Genomic DNA, 23,105 nt, shown 5'->3' with positions numbered 1-23,105 from the left:
AAGACCTTTCCTAGAGACTGTTGCCTCAGCCTTGGGCATTCTGTAAGAATCCCACCTCCTCTGAGCACCGCTGGATGTGTTCACGGAGTCGTCTCAGAAGAAATCAGACGGGGAAGTGACCCTAGGACAGGAAGTTCACGCTGAATTGTTCAGGTTGGAGCAGTGATTAGTTCATGGGCTCCAAGTATCCACCAGTTACGTGGAGCATGGCTCCCGCCTCCGCTCTGGGTATCAGAGGGAGAGTGTGGAGGAAGCCGGGGACTGGGACCCGGACCAGCCTTCGGTGCCTTGGCAGTCAGGAAACTTTGTCTCTCCTTCCCTCAAGGATGCAAATGAAGAGTGAAATCCATTCACCTGCTGAAGTCACTTCTCAGGTGCCCCAGGCATCCTGGGCCTTCAGTCTTCCTGAGCCCCATCCCTGGCGTGCTCAATAATGCAGCAGGATCTTGCTCACCAAAGTGTCACCTGTCGGGTGAGTTGTGCCCGTGCCGATCTGAAGTGACAGCCATCTTTGAGCACCAGCGGCTCCGAGTGACTTCCCTTTCATCATTTGTGTTGGGAAGGGAACATTTTCGACAAGGTGGTTTCCTCTTCCCCCTGTTCTTTCTTCTTGCCCCTCCCCCTCCCCTCTCCCCACTCTCCCAAGCACCTGATCAAAACATTATCACTGACAAAGGTTTCTCTCTCCAAATTAAATGAGTCCAACCAGCCTGGGAATTCTCATGAAGAAAGAAAGTACGAGGCTGATGTGCGAAGTTAATGAATCTCTGAGCCTGGGTAATGCGGCCTAGCCGCCTGCCTTCCACTCTCGCTCCCTGTAAAGAATGTATGGAAGTTAGTTACGTGGCGCGATTCTAACATCTGTCCTGCCCCATAATGGCAATTTGTATAAGTAATGGAAACAGGTTAAATACTTCCATTCTAATGTTGCCAGCAGGGATGAAAATGAACATTTCAATGAAATCATCTCGACAGAGCCGCGCGGGGAGGGGCGTTGACGGATTCCTCCACTCCCTTTGGTGATGGGAGCCTAATGAGAATGCGGGATGTATGGCTTATCAGATGGAAGGGGAAGAGCAAGGAAGTCTCAGAGATGGAATCTCGGCTGCAGCCAGCACCCCATCTCCCTGGCAGACCTTTACTCATAACCTGCTCTTTTCATTCTAAGGGAGCTGGGGAGCGGGGGTCTCTGTGTTCCTCTAATGGGCTGCCTGCGAGGGTTCTCTCCAGCTGAGAACCACAAGGGTGATCCTGTCCCCTGGCTGAGGACCCTGTGTAAGATGTAAAGGGGGAGGAGGGCCTCCTTCTCCTGGTTCCCTTATAATTATGAATAATCTGCTTTTAGAATGGCCTTCTCTTTGCCTACAGAGTCACTTTACTTCCTGAAGTTGCTCATGTGAAGAACAGCCATTTTATGTGAATTGCTAGTGCTGTTTACAAAGATCTCTAAATTGGAAGGGAATTCTTTGTCACAGTGTGCCTTACACACATGCCTTGTACTGCTAGCAAGGGAGTTCTGGGCGATACCAAGTGGCCCAGAGCCCCCTGGCTCCAAGCACGTCAATGTTCAATGCAGGTTCACACTGAAACAATGTGCTCAGGCCGGTATTTTCCAGTGCCCTGTCTTTCTCCTGCTAGACATCAACATGAGTTACAAATGAGACAGTCAGCCTGCTACATTAAGTGGCAATATCTGAATGATTCCAAGGATACAAATGGAGAGCCTGGCAAACACTGAGCATCTTCTGTTGAAAGAAAGCGTCTTTCACTTTTCGTTGAGGTTTTGCCATGGCAGGAGCAGACACGGTGTGAGCTTGTTCCATTGTGTCCGTGGACATTTGGAGGAACTGGCTGGCACCGGGGAGGTTTTCAGGACAGACGCCCTGCCTCGCGGAGAGCACAGCATGTCCAGGGAAGCCTTCTCTTGTTGCCCCTGCTCTTTGAGCGGAGCACACCCTCTCGCTTGTCTCACCAAGGAACAAGGTGATGACCGGGCAGCACTCTGGGAGCACGTCCTGCCGTGGAGGACAGGCGGAGGTTCAGTAAGCAACTTCATCACATGCACAATGGGGTGCAGATCAAGACCTAGGTGGGGATACAGATTTAACTGCAGACTCGAGGGAATCTGAAACTTTGCTACATTTAGCCATGAAAAAACAGATACAGCTGTCACTTCTCACCATCCTCAAAATGACTGCTGACAAGAGCAAGTCTTGTTTTCTTTAAAGAAATAAAGATGTTTTAAACAATTTACAATTTGAGAAATAATTTTTATCTAACTTGGGGAAGATATGATGTTTGTGCCTCATTATATAGTTACAGTTTGAGATGAAAATATTTTCTCAGACAATATGTGTGTATTTACACTGTGAACCATCAGGGCACACATGGTTGGTGTCATATTAAGCTCTAGCAGGGACTGTATACATTGCCTTATGTCCACTTGCATTAGAATGCACGGACTTTCATGTTACTGGGGATGACAGCACATCTTTAGGGACACATTGGCATCCAGAAGGCACATTTTATGACAAAAAACATTAAATTATAAAAAATGAAGTCTGACCATCAGATCCCCTCGTCCCATCCCCATTTCAGGAGTGGTGGGGTCTGTGTATTTAGACATTTTTTACTGACACACGTGTGCATGCGCTTGGGCACACAGGTGTGCTCTGGGAGGCTGGCTGCTCCCTGCCTCCCTGGCCCCAGCCAGCTTCCCCTGGCTCTCAAGGTGGCTTTATGCGCTCCCCCCCCCCATGGACAGGACACACTGTGCCTGTTGGCACTGTCACATTCTGTACCATCCCGTAGGCTCAGCAAGGGCGGGGGAGTGACGGCAAAGCTGTTTTGACACAAAAAGAAATAGCAGAAATGATGATTTGGAGGCTTTGTTTTATTTGATGGGAGAAATGTCATTTATTTCTATAAATGATTGTAAAAGAAGAATTTTATCCTGCAGTTACCACTTCCAAGCTTGCTCACTCATCACCCTTCCATGATGGGTGGGGCGGCGGGTGCTGATGGCGCAAGGGTGAGGCCTTTCATGGAGAAAATGCAGTGGTGGCGACTATGCATTCTGTGATCCAGTGGCCTCTCACTTAAGGTTCTTTTAGGCTAAACAACTGTGCTCCTTCACCTTGTGAAGTATTTTGTTCTCCTACTATCATCACTGGAAATAAAGATCCTGCTAATACTATGACCTATTCCAGGACATGCATACCCTTACACACCAAGGGTATCTGTAAATTGTAGCATGTAATGAAAACAGAAGGTTTTTGGAAAGTCTTAGTGTGTAAGGAAACAAAGGGTCATGAAAAAGAATTACTCCGGATAAACTTGTCAATTTTTATGTGCCTTTTTCTTCCTGTTTGTCTTTGTCGAGGTATAAGATTCTTCTAAAAAAGCATCTTGGAAAGCAATTATGAGCATTCACTGGTAAGAGTAAAAATAAACCTTATTATTCTGATAAAAGCTGTGCATTCTGTTGTGATAATGTATATGTGACTTTTGACACCATTATTGTTTTAGGGGCTCTAGGGAAATCAGGTGCTTTGTGACCCCATGTTTGGTTTCAAATGTGGAGCAGTCCGAGGGAAGGGCTGGCTCCTGGTGCATCCCAGTAGTGACGACGTGCATCTGTCTGACCTCAGCATGGCTCAAGATACAAGTCCCTTAATTTGGTGCTCAAAGTTGGCCTCTAAGGTAGTTGCTTATGTCAGTTGCTCACCTTGGCACCCTGATCACCAAGGGTCAGCATTCCCGTTTATCTTCTTTGTCTTAAGTATTTAGGAGTCTGGTTTTCTCCGTTTTGAAATGGAGGCTCCGATCTGAGGCCTGAGACCTGGGCGAGTTTGGGAGACTATGACAACCCCTCTCTCTCTGCCTCTTGCTCTCCTGTCCCAAGACCCCTAACTGGGACCTGCGGAAGTTCAGTTTGTAGAAGCAGACTGGCCCTGAGCTGTGGGAGAGGGTAGACGGCTGCGAGGCGGCGGAGGGTGAGGTGCTGGTTCTCAGGTTCAGGTGCGCCGCTCTGATGCGCTTGCTCTGCTTGCTTCTTAACGCTGGCTTCCACTGTTGGAAGAGGTGCTTCCTGTACACGTCTGCAATCTAACGGTCTTGCATCAGGTGAGTCCTGCCCGCTCATGAAAGTCGTTTCTACTTCCCGGAGGTCAGATCATGACCCGTGCTTAGGGTCTATTGAGCTTCCTAAGATCCGGTGCGTAGACCCAGGCTCCTTGTGCTCTTTCTGGATGGGGTTTGTCCTCCTGAGAAAGGGCAGTGGCCAAGGTCATGTGATTTCCCGGTGTGTGGCACTGGGTCTGCACGCCCTGCGAGGACCAGCTCAGTCAGCAGAGGGGTATGCGTGTCAGTGGTAGAGAGGGCACAGCCCCCTCTCGGATATTCACGAGAGCTGCTTACCTTTCACCCTTCTTACTTCATTCGAACTCTACTTTTCCCAGATTCTCATGTATTTCTCCTCTTGTTCTTTCTGACACCACTGAAAACCAGGGAAACCTTTCCACTGGGGTTCGCCTGCGTGGTGCTTTGCACTGCTGTAACACGCAGCTGGCTGGAGGCAAAAGATCAGCATCTAATACACTTATGGGAAGAGCAGGAAGGGCCTTAAATGAGGTTTCTTATTTCTCACTTAATTTGAGATTGAATTCTGGGGCAGTGAGCGAATTTATTTTGGGATAGTTACCTGTGGATTCCTAATTAAAACTGGTATTGGGAAAAAAACAGAGATCATTTTATTTACATACCCTGCAATTCTTAAAAATGGCTTCTACTGGGGCTCAGGTGAAGTGATAGTTCTATTACAAATCAAATGCCTAAGCAAACCAGAACATTAATGATGGGTACGAGGAGCTAAAATTTGCCAAAGTGATAGAAAACTTTTTGTCCTTGTCACCTTAGAGCAGAAGTAGCCCTTTCAGCTTTGCTTTGCAGGGTGGCAGCCCCCTGCAAGAAATCGGAACGGTGTTGGTAAATTAATTTATCTTGCTCACACTTTTATGTTCTTTCCGGGCTAAGAAGGCACGTGTTCTGCCTGTATCTGCTTTCTCTGCATTTTCCTTTCCTGATATATTCTGACTTTCATCAAAACCACCTGCTTTCTCCATGATGAAGGTGGAGTTACTTTACAAGTGATCAATTATAAATTTGGGAGAAGGTGTGTTTTGCAAGATTCTGCAGTGAATCGAAGGCATACATTCATCACTTAGGTGTGTGCAAACCCCTTTTGTGAATTGGCCCCTTGGAGTAAATGTATTTTGATATAGTGGCCATCTGCTCATGGGTATCACATTTGCTAGTCTAAAAAAATAGTTTGATGTAGATAAACATGTAATTTGGTATGATCATATAGTTTCACCAGGTGGCAATACAATAGCCAAGTTTGGTTTTTACGGTAAGGCAGTGGCCAGGCAGAGACTGAAGACCTGCATTTTGTATTTGTCACTTTTAAATATCCATTTTCCTCCTTCACAGCCAACTCTCAATTATGCGCACTGATCAGGAAAGCTGAGAGTAGGTGAACCAGGTCCTCACACCTCCCGCTGCCAGCTGCCTCCCGCAGCCGAGGGCCGTCCGAGAGCAGAACTGCCGCCTGGCCCGGGTTCCTGCTGCTCCCCTCTCTCCACCCTTCTTTGGCAGATGTCCTCAGTCCACGAAGCTGCTGAAAGGCAGAGGGACGGGGAAGGAGAAGGGGCCCCGATGATCAGCTGGCCCACAGTTGCTGTCTGCCTGTCAGGTGGCCGTGGGTCGGCTTGCGTGAGACAGGCAAATTGCTGTCCCCTTCCTATTGTTTCTGCTTAGAGGTACTCACAGTGGCTCTGGTGGCAGGAGGCTAAGCTGGGCTGCTCCTGTGGTGGGGCAAAGACAGCAGACCTGTGCACAGACCACACTCCTGTTCAAGTTCAAGACTGAGGCCATGAGACATGGTGCCTGATGAGGCTGCTCCCTGGCTTGCAGAAGCCCTTCCTTCTGTGTCCTTATGTGGAAGGTGCTAGTCGGCTCTCTGCACGAGCCTACCCTGGGGACTCCACCCTCTTGACCTGAGCACCTGCTGGTGCACTCACAGAGACATTCTGGAGGTGCAACCTCTAGACCATAGCAGCAGATAAACAGAGCTGGGCTTCATGAGGACCATGATTCTTTCATCTCCACGAATACTCCTACAACCCCCAGAGCCACCCTCATTGCCATGTGTGCTGCTGGGGACCCGGAGGCCTGAGGGGTGCGATGGCATGGGGGCCCACCCTATCATATCACTGAGCCGTGGTCCCCGGGCTCTGGCCCCCAGCCCGTGCCTTCTGTGTCCTCTCCCCATGTTACACTGCTCGGGGGGGGTCGGTCCTTGCATAGGGAGCCACAGTGGCACTACATTCGCCTCGGCCTGTCAAGACAAATGTGCATCCATCTCTCCTGCTCCTCCTGCTCTGTGTCCAGGCTGCCTGGGGAGTACCTCTCTTTGGATCAGCCTCTCTGCCCAGAGTCGCTCATGGAGCCGCTGTGTGTGATAGTGTAGGCTGGTAGGGACTGGTCTCCAGAATTCTCTCACCATTCCTCCCTGACACAGACACAGCATATCCAGCACTCCTGTGTCCAGACCCTGGGTCTGGGCTGGAGATCTCCACCCGTACAGCCTTCTTGTACCAACCTTCTTGTTCTTCCCAGGCCGAAACCCTTGAGATGAAACCCAGTTGGCTCTGGCTCCTTCCAAGGAGTTCTTGCCCTGCGATGACAGACTCTTGTCACCCACTTTTGGAAGGGTAGGGGCCTTTCTGGGTGGTCCTGGAGGCAGAGCTGGGCACTGGCGTACTGCATTAGAAGAAAGGCGTCTGAAGGGCAGAGCAGCTTGGAAGCCCAGCTCTGCTGCCTGCTGGCTGAGCTGAGGGAGGGGGCTCAGTACAACATGGAAAAGTAGAGGGCCAAGTGCCACCTGGAGTGTGCCTTAGAAGTGCTGGGGCAGGTGCTCTGCATGTTATTACTATCGTAACTGGGACCTTGGAACTAAGGCCTCCTAGAAGGGTCTTGGAATGGAGGGTGGAAGGGCAAGGTGAGTCTGGTGGACACCCACAGAATCAGTCTGGAACATTCCATGGCCTTCCCTCCTGCCCCTGTCTCTGTGGGGCTGTTGAACCCCTCCTACCCACTAAAGGTTGTGGCTGCCCACTGTTTGTGCCCTTCTGTGTTCAGGAAGCCTCAGAGTAAGAGCTAGCCTGACCTGCCCTTTGGCTGCAGGCCCACAGGATGGGCAGTAGCAGTGCCGTCCGGGATGGGTCCATGAGCAAGGTGGGGGACACGCTTCCATGGGGAGGGTGGGTGGCCGCTTCCCAGGGTCAGAAGGCGGCTTTAGGCCCACGGTCTGAAGTATGGGGTGGCGGACAGAAGCCCCGAGGCTGCCCTGAGTGGGTTTGTGCTTCTTCGTGTGTCGTGTAAATTCTTGACAGAGTTGAAGAATACATGTGACCAGCTCAGAGGACATCATAGATGGTAAAGTAGCTGAGGGAGAGAAGCACAGGACCGAGTACCCAGAAGAGCATGCGAAAGTCAAACTGCTGCAGGGTTCAGAAGGAGGTGAGACTGAAGTAGGCGGCGTGGTAGCTGCAGGCCCAGGCCACTGACCGCACGGGGAGGCCTCGCCCCCTCTCGCTGTCTGCAGGGCTCTGTCCACCTCCCAAAGCAAACCTGGGTGGACGTGGAATTAGGGACCAGTGTGGGAGGGACGTGGAGGCAGCCAGTGTGTGGAGGACTGGGTGCAGCTGGGCTGGGGCCCCCGATACTGTCACCAGCTCCACCTGCACCCCTGCTTGTCACTCAGTCCCCTTCAGTTTTCAATATTAAAAAAAAAAAAAAAATAGAAGTAACAATTAACAGAACCTCCCTGACATCACTGCCTCGGCCAGGTGTTCTCTGGGCTCAAGGTCCTACGGGTGGCCGTGGCTCCTGGTGCCCAGTGGAGTCTGTGTTGGCTGATTCATTCTAGAAGCCCTGTGCAGGGGCTAACCTGTGTGTGTCAAACTGAAAGCTCTGAAGAAGATTTTGAAAACACGCATGTTTATCAAAGAGCCACTTCACTAGACAGTAAATTACCCGTGCGTTCATTATCTGGAGGAGACCACTGTTAACATTCTCTGAACTCCCTGTACAACTGTGTCTTCTGCCCCTCCCCCTTACTGACTCGCTCATGTCCTAGAGCACCCTTCATGTTTGAGTGACATTGCCTCCTAGGACGGCTCTAACTCACTCACTGGCCCTACCCTTGAAGATTCAGACTGGGGCCAGTTTTACGTGGCCTAATACTGTAAAGGACATCTTTGCACAGAAAGCTTTTTTCTGCACTTCATATTATCTTCTTAGATTATACTTCCAAAAATAAGTTTATTGGGTCAGATGTCAGATTTTTAAATTCTCTCCTTTTATTCTTTTTTGAGATTCTTTTATTTATAACACCATGTCTGGCACTTAAAAAAGTCCCCTAAATACTTCATACAGAACAAATTTGGGTCATTATTCATTCATTTCTCCATGTCTGCCCAGCACTTGGATGCTCAGGGAGACAAAGAAGGTAGCTGGGGACTGGCAGCAGGAGGGGAAGTGCCTGCACGGGGTCGGGGGACCTGAGCTCAGCTCGTTTCCCTGGTTCGCGCTCTGTGCCACTTGGTGGGAGTCAGACAGCCTCCCTGAGCCTCAGTGCTGTAATGTGGGCATGTTGGTGATACTTGAGTGCAGTTCAGCGGGGCCGCGGGAGGCGGGTGCTGGGCCCTGAGCCAGCATGGGCCTTGCTCAGTGTTAGGTGAGTGGGAAAGCCCCGGGGTGAGGGCCGACAGGGAAATGTCCTTGCTCCTGCAGAGAGAGGCGATCCTGGGCAGCAGTACTGCCATGCAGCAGGACATCTGAGTCCCCCTTGAGGGGGAGTGGCTTTCACCAGGCAAAGAAGGGCCCCTCGGACAGCATGCCTCTAGGGAGATGGGCTGCCATGGCCAGGTGGACAGGAGGGCCTGGGGGCAGGGGCTGGCCATGGTGGACTGCAACTGGGAGGCAGAGCCAGGGGCAGCCTGGAGGAGTGTTGGGAAGCAGGTGGGAGGAGGCTGGTGGAGGCTGTCACAACAGTCCTGAGGTGGCAGTGGGCCAGCGGAGCTGGGTGTGGCTGGAGGCGGGGCCTCGGGGAGTGCGTCCTGGTAGCCTGCACCTGTTCTCTGATGCTGCAGCGCTGAGTAAGGACCTTGCACGGAAGAGGGATGGCAGGGCCGTGGAAGAGTGTCCTGTGTGCCCCTTGCTCACCTCCTGCCTTCCCCAGACACGGGCGCTCAGGCAGCCTGGCCGAGGCGGTGCAGGCAGGCTGGTGTTGGTGGGTTGGCTGGGGTGTGGAGGGCTTTGGTGCTATAGGCAGGCAGATGTGGGAGTTATGGCTGACAGAGCCAGCTGCAGGGGAATGGCCATGCAGATGACACAACCCGGAGGCGCAGAGCTCGGGAGGGCAGATGGGAGGCCAGCACTGAGACCCTGGGCCACTCCCAGGAGTGTAGCAGGCAGAAGGAGCAGAAGCCACCTCCAGACAGGACAGGGGCATCTGGAAGGGGAGTGTGCCAACCTTGGGGCAGAGAGGCCCAGAGCTAGCCTTCACCGGGACCATGCTGGGCTGCCTCCTTCCTGAAGATGCCCTGCAGCCTGCCCGTCATACTCCAGGACATGGCTCAGGGGGACAGGGTGATGGCACCTCTTCCATGTCAGCTCTGCGCAGTGTTCATGTGGACATGGCTTCTGAGTGAGGGTGTGGCTTACTGAAGAACACCTGCTTAGGGGGCCTCCTGTTCCGTGTGGTTCTGCCTGATGGTCCCAGGTCAGCAGGTCTGTTGGGGCTGTGGAATGGCCAGATGAATGTTAGCTCAAGGGAGGAGCCTCCAGGTGAGGCTGGACTGCCTCAGGAACGGACCTGGAATGGGGCGTGGTCTCAATGACCCCCCTTCCACTGGGACAAGAGGAGAGCAGGACACATGAGAGGCCAGCATGGGAGGAAGCCACCCATGTCAGTGCATGCTATCCTAGGTCCTGACCCATCCCTCCCATCTTATGTGGGCTCCTGTGTCTACAGAGAGGGTGAGGCTTGGCTGATACTGAGCAAGGCCTGCAGGCACACAGGGTTCCCATGTCTGCTTTCAGTTTAGAGAAAGCCCCCTGTGCAATGAATTATGTCCCCCAAGTCTACGTGTTGGGCTGTGCCTCCCCAGGGACTGACTGCATTTGAGATGGGCTTTGGAACATTATCAAGTTAAGTGAGGCTGTAGGTGGGAACGGAATCCAGAGAAGTCATAGCAGTGTCCTTCGAGAGGAAGAAGAGAGGGAGCTCTTCACCATCACCTGGAGGACAGGCCTCTGAGGACCAAGGGGCCATCTATAAGCCAGGAGGCTGTGCCAGAAAGTGAACTCACTGGACCTTGACCTTAGACTTTCAGAACTGTGGGAAGTAGATATTTCTTAGTCCACCCAGTCTGTAGAATTTTAATATGCCCAAGTTGACCAATACAAAGTCATTTACAGAAATCCTCCCTTATCTGTAGTAACCTTTGGCCAACTACAGTATGAAAATATTAATTAAAAAATTCCAGAAATGATGCATAAATTTTAAATTACATGTATTCCAGTTGGGGTGATGAAAACTCACACCATCCTGCTCTGTACAGTGTGGGATGTGAATTATCCCTTTGTTCATTCTATCCACACTTTATATACTACCCTCCCATTAATCACTTAGCTGTCTCAATTATCAGATCAACTGTGGTGGTATCACAGTGCTTATGCTGAATAACCCTTATTTTACTTAACACAGTGATTACTCTATTGTGTTATTAACTTTCTATAAATCTTTTACCATATATAATTTATAATTCAAAATTTATCATCTGTTTCTATCGGAAAATATATCAGATACAGAGTACTAGCTGTGGTTTCAGTCATCTGCTGGGGTCTTGGAATATATCCCCTGTGGATATGGGGGATATTGTATTATTCAGCAAACACTGATTGGTTCCCTGCTGCAGAGACCATGGCGTGCCTTTTTGTAGTCAGATGCGCAGCCTGAAGGCCACTGTGACCCAGGGGTGGAGGCACAGAGAGTAATGGACCTGCAATGATGGGCCTCCCATACTGGAGCTAAGTTAGTGCAACAGAATGTTCCATTTAAATTAGTTGCTAGGCATGAAGCCTCTTGTCACAGATGGGTGAACTCAATCTTATTGCTGCCCTACGCTTAGCTGTGCCTGAGACTTGCTGCTAGGGTGTGCTCCTGGGATGACGCATGCTCAGAGTCCTGCCAACCCTGTGGGCCCTGATGCCTTCCAGGTTCAGACAAGCTCGGCCCTGCCTAGGATACCCTGCAGCCTTCAGTGTCCTCACGAGACCCCGCAGAGGAGGAGGGCCCAAGTTCCTCCAACAGAGTGGCCCCAGCTAGGTTGTTTGACAGGGGATGAACCTGAGCAGAGGCCATCAAGTGGGATCCCTGGGCTGAGGGTCCAAGTCGGGAACCCTCAGAACAGGACCATCTTGAACATTCAATCATCATGAGCAAAATGAAAATGGGGTGAACTTAGCCACCTTTGTGTTCTGCAAGCCTCTCACTTTGTAGGAGGGCTGCAGAGTCATCCAAAGTTTTGCCCAGATGTCGATGCCCACAGCTGAAGACCCGGGTCTTGCACATTGATTATTTCTGATGCTAGCAGTGCAGTATTAACAGGAACTGGAATTCCTGGGCCCGTCAGTGGACTGCTGGTGTGTGTTGTGCTGTGAACACGTGAACACGTGCTCGGGCTGCCCATGCGGAGGTGGGGCTGGCTGTGTGCAGAGCAGCACAGTGTGGGCAGGTATTCTGAAGGGCCTGTGTTCACCAGAGCTCTCCACATGGACTGACTCAGTTTCTCTGTATGTGAGCATGCGGACGCATGGGCTCACATGCACACAGGTGATCCTGCATGTGCTAGGATCCTGCATGCTGCTCCACAATCTGAAGCCTTCCACTTGCATGGGCAGATGCCCTCCAGTGCCCCTGCCTGCCCTTGGAATCCCACCTTGGGGCCCAGTATGCTCTCTGTCCTGCACATCACCCTCCCTTTAAATGTCTGCGCTCTTTGCCACATTCCCTTAGGATCTGGCTCTGATAACGTGATAATGAATGATTATATTTAATGAGACACCCATCTCAGGGCATATCTGTGCATTTTAATAGAGGCTTTTTGGAAAATATCTTAACCAAAAAAATTCCCCAGTTTTTTTTTTTTTTTTTTTTTTTAAGAAATAAAGTACCTAGGTCAAGTAAGTTTAGGAGGTGATTCATGCAATGATCCCCCCTTGAGAAGTAGGAAGATATGTGACATATTAGGTGTCTAAATTGACCTGCAGTAAAAATCAAGGCTCCATCCAACACCATGTGTTCCCGTCCTTGCAGGAAATACAGGTGTCCTTACAGGACATATAGGTGGCCTGGGAGACATGGCCCTGAACCCATGAAGCCACTGTGCTGTGCAGCTGTAGGCCTGGGCAGGCAGATGGAGCATTTACTGTTGCCTTTTATAATAAAAAATGTTATCATGATAAGATTCATAGCAAAAAGGTCACCATTTTATCGTTTTTAAGTGGCACTGAGAATGCTCCCATCACTGAGCTGCCACCACCTCCTCCCATCTCAGAACTGACCCATCTTTCAAAATTGAAACTGTGGCCCCGAATAACAGCTCTCCATTCCCTACTCCCCTGTTCCTGTCCACCACACCACTGTCCATATCTATGCTTCTATCATAAGGACCTCATGTAAAGTGGGTCATACAGTGCCTGCCCTTTGTGACCGCTTGCCTCAGGTGACACAATGTCTTTGAGGTTCACCATGGTGTAGCAGGTGTATTGCTTTTCTTTTTAAGGCTGGATGATACTCCATGCACCTTTTGCTCATCCATTCATTGATGGATGGACATTTGGCTCATGTCCTCTTTTGAGGTACTGTGTATGATGCTGCTTTGGACATTGGTATATGGCAGTGGTTCTTGGTCACCAGTCTGGCACCCCCATATAGATGTGCTGTGTTTGGTCCATGCAGGAGAGTGGTGATGTTATGTCGTGTTCTTTTTAGTGGAGACCAGAGTATTTTTGTTGCAGGCAGTATTTGTTGCAGAAGTATTTTTATTTATGGAAACCATATACTATTGCCTATGAAATCTCTCCCAAAATGTTGATAGACAGGTCCTGGCTTTATGAGTGTTTCCAAATACTTATCTCATAGAAGTCACAAGGGGACTGGCAGGTCACGGGGAAAGGCCTACAGGAGGAATCCCTGGGGAATGTGGTCGGCTCCTGCCCTCCTGCCTGGCTCCTTCTGCCACATTGGCGATGCTGCCCCACAGTTTAGGCTGCCCTGTTGAGCCAGTTTTACCAGGGTGGGGAATTGTCTTCTTGAAACCTATTTCCTGCCACATAGTGGCAAAGTAGGAAGATACAGAGTTGGGGTGGCCTTGTAGCCTGGGAGCCTGGCTGAAAAACATCTTTTTAAAGATCACCTAACTGCTGGGGAGGCCACGTCCTTGAAGATGATGTACGCCTTCTAACTGCACCTCATTTTTCTCTCCTAGCTTATGTTCCCGAGGAAGAGTTGAAGGCAGCAGAAATAGATGGAGAGCACGTGGAGGATGGTGGGCTGTCTTTGGACATCCAGGAGGGCGAATTTGTGTGTGATGAAGAGACAGAAATCAAAGAGGCCCAGAGCTACCAGAACTCCCCCGTCAGCACTGCGACCAATCAGGACGCTGGCTACGGGTCACCCTTCAGTGAGAACAGTGACCAGCTAGCCCATTTCAAAAGTTCTTCCTCCAAAGAAGAGAAGGAGGATCCGCAGTGTCCAGACAGCATCTCATACCCCCAGGACAGCTTGGCACAGATCAAAGCCGTGTATGCAAACTTGTTCTCGGAGTCCTGCTGGTCTAGCTTAGCTTTGGATTTAAAGAAGTCGGGGTCCACCACCAGCAACAATGATGCCGGCCAGAAGGAGAGCTCCACCCCGACCCCCACGCCCCCTGCCAGCACGGCCAGCACCACGGCCAGCTCCGCCAGCACCAGCTGCAGCACCAGCACCAGCCACAGCAGCACCACCAGTACCAGCAGCAGCTCTGGGTATGACTGGCACCAGGCCGCCCTGGCCAAGACCCTGCAGCAGACCTCGTCCTACGGCCTGCTCCCGGAGCCCAGCCTGTTCAGCACCGTGCAGCTCTACCGCCAGAACAACAAACTCTACGGCTCCGTGTTCACCGGGGCCAGTAAGTTTCGGTGCAAAGACTGCAGTGCTGCCTATGACACGCTGGTGGAACTCACTGTGCACATGAATGAGACGGGCCACTACCGAGATGACAACAGGGACAAGGATTCTGAGAAGACCAAGCGGTGGTCCAAGCCCAGGAAGCGCTCCCTGATGGAGATGGAGGGGAAGGAAGACGCGCAGAAGGTGCTGAAGTGCATGTATTGTGGACACTCCTTTGAGTCCTTACAGGACCTCAGCGTCCACATGATCAAAACAAAGCATTACCAGAAAGTGCCTCTGAAGGAACCAGTGCCAGCCATCACCAAACTGGTCCCTTCTACCAAAAAGCGAGCACTGCAGGACCTGGCGTCCCCTTGTTCCCCGGAGCCCACAGGCGTGGCCGCAGAGGTTGCCCTGAGCGAGTCCGCCAAGGACCAGAAAACTGCAAACCCCTACGTCACCCCAAATAACCGCTATGGCTACCAGAACGGTGCTAGTTACACGTGGCAGTTTGAGGCCCGCAAAGCGCAGATCCTCAAGTGCATGGAGTGCGGCAGCTCCCACGACACCTTGCAGCAGCTAACCGCCCACATGATGGTCACCGGACACTTTCTGAAGGTGACGACCTCGGCCTCCAAGAAAGGCAAGCAGCTGGTTCTGGACCCCGTGGTGGAAGAGAAGATCCAGTCCATACCCCTGCCCCCTACCACCCACACCCGCCTGCCGGCCTCCAGCATCAAGAAGCAGCCTGACTCCCCTGCAGGCTCCACCGCCTCGGAGGAGAAGAAAGAGCCCGAGAAGGAGAAGGCGCCGGCGCCGGCAGGCGACGTGGACAAGAAGATCAAGGAGGAGAGCGAGGAAGCCACGGAGAAGTTCGAGCCCACTGCCCTCTACCAGTACCTGCGTGAGGAGGACCTGGACGACAGCCCCAAGGGGGGAGTGGACATTCTCAAGTCCCTGGAGAACACCGTGTCCACCGCCATCAGCAAAGCGCAGAACGGCGCGCCCTCGTGGGGCGGCTACCCCAGCATCCACGCCGCCTACCAGCTGCCGGGCACCGTGAAGCCGCTGCCGGCGGCCGCGCACAGCGCGCAGGCGCAGCCGTCCTACGTGGGCAGCGTGAAGCCGCTGTCCTCCGCAGAGCACAACGCGCTCCTGCACTCCCCCGGGAGCCTCACGCCCCCGCCGCACCGGAGCAACGTGTCCGCCATGGAGGAGCTGGTGGAGAAGGTCACCGGCAAGGTCAGCGTCAAGAAGGAGGAGAGGCCGGCGGAGAAGGAGAAGAGCTCCCCCGCCAAGGCCGCGTCTCCCCTGGCCAAGGAGAATAAGGACTTTCCCAAGTCCGAGGAAAGTGGTGGCCAGCCGCTGAAGAAGGGCCCGGATGCCGAGGCCGGCAAGGCCAGGAAGGAGGGCCGGGTGGAGGCGCACACCCCCAACGGCACGGACCCTCTCAAGGCCAAGGTCACCAATGGCTGTAACAACCTGGGCATCATCACAGACCACTCGCCGGAACCTTCCTTCATCAACCCTCTGAGCGCTTTGCAGTCCATCATGAATACCCACCTGGGCAAGGTGTCCAAGCCTGTGAGCCCCTCTCTGGACCCACTGGCCATGCTGTACAAGATCAGCCACAGCATGCTGGACAAGCCCGTCTACCCCACCACCCCGGCGAAGCAGACGGGCGCCATCGACCGGTACTACTACGAGAACAGCGACCAGCCCATCGACCTGACCAAGTCCAAAAGCAAGCCCTTGGTCTCTGGTGTGGCCGACTCGGAGTCGTCGCCTCTCCGGGAGAGCGCCCTCATGGATATCTCCGACATGGTGAAGAACCTCACCGGTCGTCTGACCCCCAAGTCCTCCACCCCCTCCACCGTGTCAGAGAAGTCTGATGCAGACGGCAGCAGCTTCGAGGAGGCGCTGGACGAGCTGTCGCCTGTCCACAAGAGGAAGGGGCGCCAGTCCAACTGGAACCCCCAGCACCTGCTCATCCTGCAGGCTCAGTTTGCCTCTAGCCTGCGGGAGACCGCTGAGGGCAAGTATATCATGTCGGACCTGGGCCCACAGGAGCGGGTGCACATCTCCAAGTTCACTGGTCTCTCCATGACCACCATCAGCCACTGGCTGGCCAATGTCAAGTACCAGCTGAGGAGGACAGGGGGAACAAAATTCCTCAAGAACCTTGACACAGGGCATCCTGTTTTCTTTTGCAACGATTGTGCCTCTCAATTCAGAACTGCTTCCACCTACATCAGCCATCTGGAGACGCACTTGGGTTTCAGCCTGAAAGACCTCTCCAAGCTGCCACTCAGTCAGATTCAAGAGCAGCAGAATGTCTCCAAAGTCCTCGCAAACAAGACTTTGGGCCCGCTGGGGGCTGCCGAGGAAGACCTGGGCTCCACATTCCAGTGCAAGCTCTGTAACCGGACCTTTGCGAGCAAGCACGCAGTCAAACTGCACCTTAGTAAGACGCACGGCAAGTCCCCGGAGGACCACCTCATCTACGTGACCGAGCTGGAGAAACAGTAGCGTCCAGGTTTGCAAGTGACCGCAGAACATTGCACTAAACGTCGTACTGCACTAGGCCTGGCCTGAGCCGCTGAAATCAGTCTTTCCTTTGTTGCTGGACTGCCTCTCTGGACCTTGGTTTTTCTTACACATATTTTGTAGTTATATTTATATGCTCTTTGTCTGATCTGTGCATGTTATTTTTCTTTTTCTGTGAGTCAAAGTCTGACCTTTATTTTCAACATCTGTTCTTGATGTTAAGCTATCTTTTGTAGGAAATAGTGGGGCACACTACTCAGAGACCTTATTTAGCAGTAAAGAAAGACACAAATAGCAATGATAAAAAGACATCCTAAAATTACAAAGTTGCCATGACAATAAAGGTCATAGAACCTGGTGGTGTCAAATTTAACCCTTTGAGGATGTGATTGCATCTCTGTGCCTTTCACTCAAAAAAAAAAAAAAAAAAAAAGGAAAGAAAGAAAAAAAGGCTTAAAGGCATTTCATTCAGATCAAAAGCTGTGTCAGACACAAAACTTATTTAATAATTAAAAAATGAGCTTTTATATGCAGGACTGGTTTGCGAGGGAAACATGCATGCAGCCATTGCAAGGCAGAAAGCTGTGGAGGACTCATGGGCGAGGAGGCCACGACTCTACATGTTTAAAACAAAAACCACAAGCAGCAACAGCAACCCCCGTTGCCACTATGCCCAAACCCTCTGGATGCTGAAAGTGACACTTTGGCAAAAAAAGAAAAAAAAAAAAAGAAAAAGAAGTATGCAAGCTATTATTTAAAAATGTGTAAAAATGCTATTTCTTTTTTCCTGTAAAATACTGCCGTTTATAGTTATTTACAAATGTAAGCTTTGGTACAAGCTGACCTTTCTATAGCGTGCTGCATTGGTAAATGAAAAAAAAAAAAAAGGTGGGGGGCAAATGTTGAAGTCCTTTTCCTTGTAAGTTGCCAGCATCAGCTTAAAAACTCCTGTATGTTACATATCGTATCATTTTAATCTATTCTGCTTTCTTTGTACCTTCTGGCTGTATGCTTTCTCTTTTAACTTTTTATATTGTCATTTTATATTAAATTTCTGTGTATATAATGTAAAACCACAATTTTTGAATAAAATTTAGTTCCTGCAGCTTGATTTAAACAGAGAAATCTTCCTGGCACCTGCGTCTTCCCCGATGCATGTACTCAGAGGAACTATCAGACAAAAATAAATAAATAAAAACCAAGCAAGCACTGCACTATTAATTATACATTTTGATGTTCTGTCATTAATATTGTACAGTACATTTTGGTTCACACAATTAAATCCACTGTTTTCTCAAATGTAAAATAAACCCACACGCAGTTCTTGATTTACACGGATCGTCATGTCGTCATTATTTTGCCTTTGAGATGCTATTTCAGCAACAAGAGGTATTGCTTATGCAATCAACCAACACAGATTCTATTCAGAATCATCATTTCATGATTTGTGTGTCGACATGCTTCATTCAGATGATAAGTATTGCATTTTTAAAAGTGATAATTAAAATTTTTACCTCCCCTGGGTGCCAGGGATTGCCGAGGTTAGCCATCGCACCGTGGCTGTTTTGTACCTAGACAGCCTGTGATGCTTCCTTCAGAGAATCCTTTTGCACTGTTTAGAAATATTTGTAATTAACCTTTGTGTACATCTGGGGACTTAATGATGGAGTAGATGGGTAGGTCTTGCTCCAGCTTCACAGACCCCGGGGATCTTGGAATTAGTTCTCTATTTCTGCAAAGAGGAAAACCTGATTTCTGAGCTTTTAAAAATGTACGATTAAAAAAAAAAAAAAAGACCCAGCTGCCCTTTATTTCAGTGTTGGAACCACGTCTTATTTCTGCAGACTGCTGTGGACACTGCGGACTGCACTGAGGCGGCCAGGACCCTTGCCCATCCGTGCCATGACATGGCCATGAGTCCAGGATTCCCTGCCCAGTCCATTTTGAGGGACACATGGACACTGATGCTCTCTGTACTCGTCTTTTTTTTTTTTTTTTAACCTCCCTAGAAGCATTTAAGCAGAGGATTTCACTTTTTACCTTTTTAAAATTTTTCATCAGATTTATATCCTGAGAAAGGTTAGAACTTACACAGCTCTGTTCAGACGCAGCTAAGCAGTTGTGATATTTTAATTATTTCCCGCATCGCCCACGATGGTGAGGATCACTCCGCTTCCTTGATGATGGAGGGGAGGCCCGGGTCTGGGTGAGTCATGTTTGCACGGGCTTCTGTGCTAATGCGGCAGAGCGCCAGGGAGGTTTGCTGAATTTTTCTGATTTTTTTTTTTCATTGGTAAATAGCTGTGTCCTTTAGGAGCTTCAACCATTTAGACATTTCAGTTCAATTACTGGGTGATTATGTACTTTGGGCTCAGAGGTGACAGCAAGGAATACCAATCAGGCCTGTGGTGGTAGCGTGGGGTCTTTGCATATTCATCCTCGGAAGTTATATTCGTTTTACCACAGGCCCACAGGTATTTCACCCTCCTAGTAAGAGGGTGAAGCAGCAGGTGCGGTTGCAGGGCAGTGAGGCTGCCCAGGAGGGGCTGGTGGGGACAGTCCTGATAAGCCACAGGAATGTCAGAACTCTGATCACTGGAGAGAATTCGGGGTTCCCCCCGGGACTGTGTTCCCTGTGCTTCGTAACAGGCTGCATAGTATCCTCAGTCCGAGTTCCCAGTCAATGGGCAGGAGAGTCAGTTTCTTAATACTACTGAAGGTGGTGATCCCACTCAACGTGACCGAGTCCTACTGTGTGCCAGGGTCTGTGCTGAGTGTGCTACACACAGGGCACTTATTCCCCCCTTACACCTTGTTGCTCTGGGACCCACAGTTTCACCTCCAGTTTTCAGCACAGCCCAAGCACAGCAAGGAGAGGTGCTTGCTCATGGTCATATGGTTCTCGATGGACAGAACTTGGGCTTTGAGCCACCAAAGCTTTTGCCACAGGACCCCTGTGATTTATCACCCAATGACAGGCTCCAGGGAGCTAGAGCCCACACCTGGGAGTTGGGGCACAGAGCTCAGTCTGGGCTGGTGGACGGTGATGAGAACAACCTGGGCCTGTAGGCTGCACATCCTTTCAGCAGACACCAACTGTTGCAAATCGCAACACCTTATTTTTCTGGATCTGAACAAAAAGTCCTTTTGCTGTGAGTTTTACCAACTTCGGTTGTACATAGGTATGCCTGCTGATGCAGAAGCCCAGTCTGCACAGATAGAAAGAGACAGAATAATCCGCAAATCCAATGCCCACAGCTTGAAGATGCACTCATTTCTACCTTCTCCATCTGCTTAAGTAAATCTGTTGTCCTGTTTTGTGTCCCAGCAAATAGGCCCCTCACATGGCATGAGGTCCCCTGTCCCTTGAATCCTATTTAGCCCTGGGTGGGCAACAGACCTGTCTCTTCTGAAGCATGGGGACAAAGTGGCCCTGAAGGGCTGGGGGAGCCAGCCACGCATCCCAGTTGTAGGTGTGGGAGGAGGGCCAAGGGCAGGAGGCCAGAGAGGAGCTAGTGACGTCTTGGCCAGCATGTCTGTTGGGTTGGCCTGTCACTGTGCACAGGCAAACATAACCACATTTCTCATTATGTTGCAGCTTGAACCTTGGATTTAATAACTATTCAAATATTTTCCCTTCACATGTAGGATCTTAGAAGGATGTGGGCACGGGGAGATGTTGCTGTTGCTTCATTGATATTAGAAGAGAACCAGTGAAATGACGATGGGCAGTAGTTTATGTGAGAGAAACAAACTTGAAGACCGTGTACACAAACAGAAGCTTAAGATCTATGTCTCTCCATTTCTGTAACTGATAATCTTTAAAGAGCTGTTAACCTTAGTCTACAGCAAATCTAAACTATTTAGGAACTTTTAGAAACCTGTACATACCAATAACGGTTTCTCTTTTCCAAGGTATAATTTTCTTGTTACCTACTTTATTACAGGTTCTCTGGAGATGCTGATACTGTGAAAGCTAAGTAATGACCTTGTAAACTTTTAAGATACCAAAGAGTAGACTCTCCAGTGGAGAAAACTTGTGCTTTTTATGTGATTTTCTTAGGGTAACAGTAATGCATAGTCATTGCAGAAAATGGAAAACAAAGGCCTAAAGAAAGAAATAGAAATGACTGTTTTCATCTAGAGAAGGGTCACTTTAGTGCTGGCCTTTTTCCATTTTCTTATAAACAGGAAGTGGGCTGAACCTAGTTTGTGCCTCCTTTCTCTTACCTGGCAACAGATAATATAGCTCTCCCATTCATGAAGTGTTTAATGTTATTGGGATGTACTTTATTTACCAGTTTCTTGCCAGCTAATTTTTCTAAAACAACATGTATCTTTTCAGATTTTCACTCTTACAATGAGTTCAAAGAACATTCCACTTAATATTGTTGTGGATGTTACCAATTATTTCCTTAAAACAAATCCTTAGACCTGAAATTTCTATACCACAGTGTAAAACATGTGCCCAGGTTGCTCACAGTAGAGCTGGTGCTGGGTCACGTGGCCATTTGCTAGAGAGCCACCACGCCTACACAACTTTGCTTTGTGAATGTAGAGGTGTGATTTTTTTTTTTTTTAAATAGGCCATTTTCTTTAACTGGCCAATATAATAAAGATTATTAAATTTATGATAAATCAAAAGTCTATTATTTGTTTATGTGATTTAAAGAGAATATTGCTTAAGAACATGTATGATTTTCGGAGTCCTTGCTCCTGAGTTTGGATTCCATTTAATCTCAGGTGCCATCACGCAAGCTTCACATACAACCCAGCAACACAGAAGGAAAGGGTTTCCCTGGACCCTGGGGCCCCGAGGATTAACATGAGATGACTAGCTATCAATCCTTTTCTCCCACTTTAGTCCACAGTACTGTGTCTCATAAAATGCCCTCAATGGCTTCAGGTCAACAGTGGGCTTTTGTACTGTCTCCAAATCGCTTGACTTGCTCATAGGAAGAAAGCTCCAAATTCCATGTTTTATGTTAGTAATTTACAATTAATAGTGAGTAGTAAACGAAAATAATTTCAAAAAAGTAGAGCACTTGGCAAGATGAGAGTGACCACCAAGGATGCAGTCCATAAAATAAAACACTTGTGGCTGGAAGATGGGAGACATGGACCACTGCAGAGATCTCCGCCAGAAGTCGCTCCTGCAGGGAGGTGCTCCGGAACTCAAGGTCATGGGGCACTTGTACTGAGAGCCCAACGTCTGGGACCCAGGTTTCTCAAGGGCCAGTGTTGAGGACAGCAAGGAGGGTGGTACCTGCAACATGGTCAGGAGGCCCCCTGGGGTGCTGGGAGTGGTTCTCCACACAGAGCCAGAAGATTTCTCACCAATAGCCATTAAGAAGCTGACCATAACTGGTCAGTCATTTTCAGTTTGACCTGACTGGTCAAGAATGAGGCATTACAGGTATTTTACTTCAGACAGACAGTAGAAGCAGTGGGCTTGTATTTGATCACATTTTGTTAAAATATTTGAGATATGGCATACATAGAAACTAAAAAATAGAGAAAACACATTGCTTACAGATGAATTTAAAAGATGTCTTTAAGACTGAAACATTATAAAAAAGCTGAAATCACAAGGATATTTTTCTTTGAAAACTTGCTTGACTGACAGGTGCATTAATGGAGAGGCGCTGGGGACAGGTAGACGGGGACCATCGGTCTCTATGTGAATAAGGAGGAAGGCCCCATTCTGCTAACTGGTACCATCAGCCAGCCCCGGTACCATTGCTGCATTTTCCACAGGCTGTTCACAAGATTAAAATATTTCCTTCCCTTCAATTGATTTTCTTCTTTTAATACATTTTTTTTGCATTTTTAAGAGTGGTTTTTTTTTCAGTTTTCAGCACTTGACTGGAACTAAGAATTTCCCTTTCTCTTTGTAGAACAATAAAATATGGAATGTATAGTGTGTGCTGTATCACAAGAAAACTAAGAAGGTGAGAAATTTAAAATCCTTTATGAAGTGCAGTTTCAGATGATGTGAAATGAAATTGAAATATGATTGAGTCATATTTCTAAGTCATAACTTTCTGATAAATACCTTGTACTGTTATGCCCAATTTTAAATCAGTTAATTATTGATCAATTAATCATTGCATTTGCCAATTTCAGCCTTTACTAACATCATTAACATTATGGAAAGCAAATATTTAGTTATGCCTTGATTTGTTAACTTTAAGAGACAGTGGTGCCCTAATTTTGCATTTAATCTGTATACCATTATTTATAACTTAGTAAAATCGAATTTCTACTTTAAGAGCAA

The 23,105-nt window shown here is 49.3% G+C and overlaps 1 protein-coding gene across 1 annotated transcript in view; it reads left to right on the top strand.

Moving 5' to 3' along the window:
• Tshz1 (teashirt zinc finger homeobox 1) overlaps positions 1-18,134 on the top strand; it is a 71,947-nt gene extending 53,813 nt beyond the window's left edge. Inside the window, exon 2 of the mRNA XM_076837196.2 lies at positions 13,620-18,134. Coding sequence (XP_076693311.2) covers positions 13,620-16,810 — 3,191 coding nt within the window. The 3' untranslated portion in view covers positions 16,811-18,134. The remainder of the gene's footprint in view (positions 1-13,619) is intronic.
• Positions 18,135-23,105: the final 4,971 nt, after the last annotated feature.

This window comes from Callospermophilus lateralis, chromosome 17, assembly GCF_048772815.1.
Source record: "Callospermophilus lateralis isolate mCalLat2 chromosome 17, mCalLat2.hap1, whole genome shotgun sequence".
Classification (NCBI taxonomy): domain Eukaryota; kingdom Metazoa; phylum Chordata; class Mammalia; order Rodentia; family Sciuridae; genus Callospermophilus; species Callospermophilus lateralis.
Note: the sequence above shows the minus strand (reverse complement) of the source record. Positions and strands in the feature narration are given on the sequence as shown.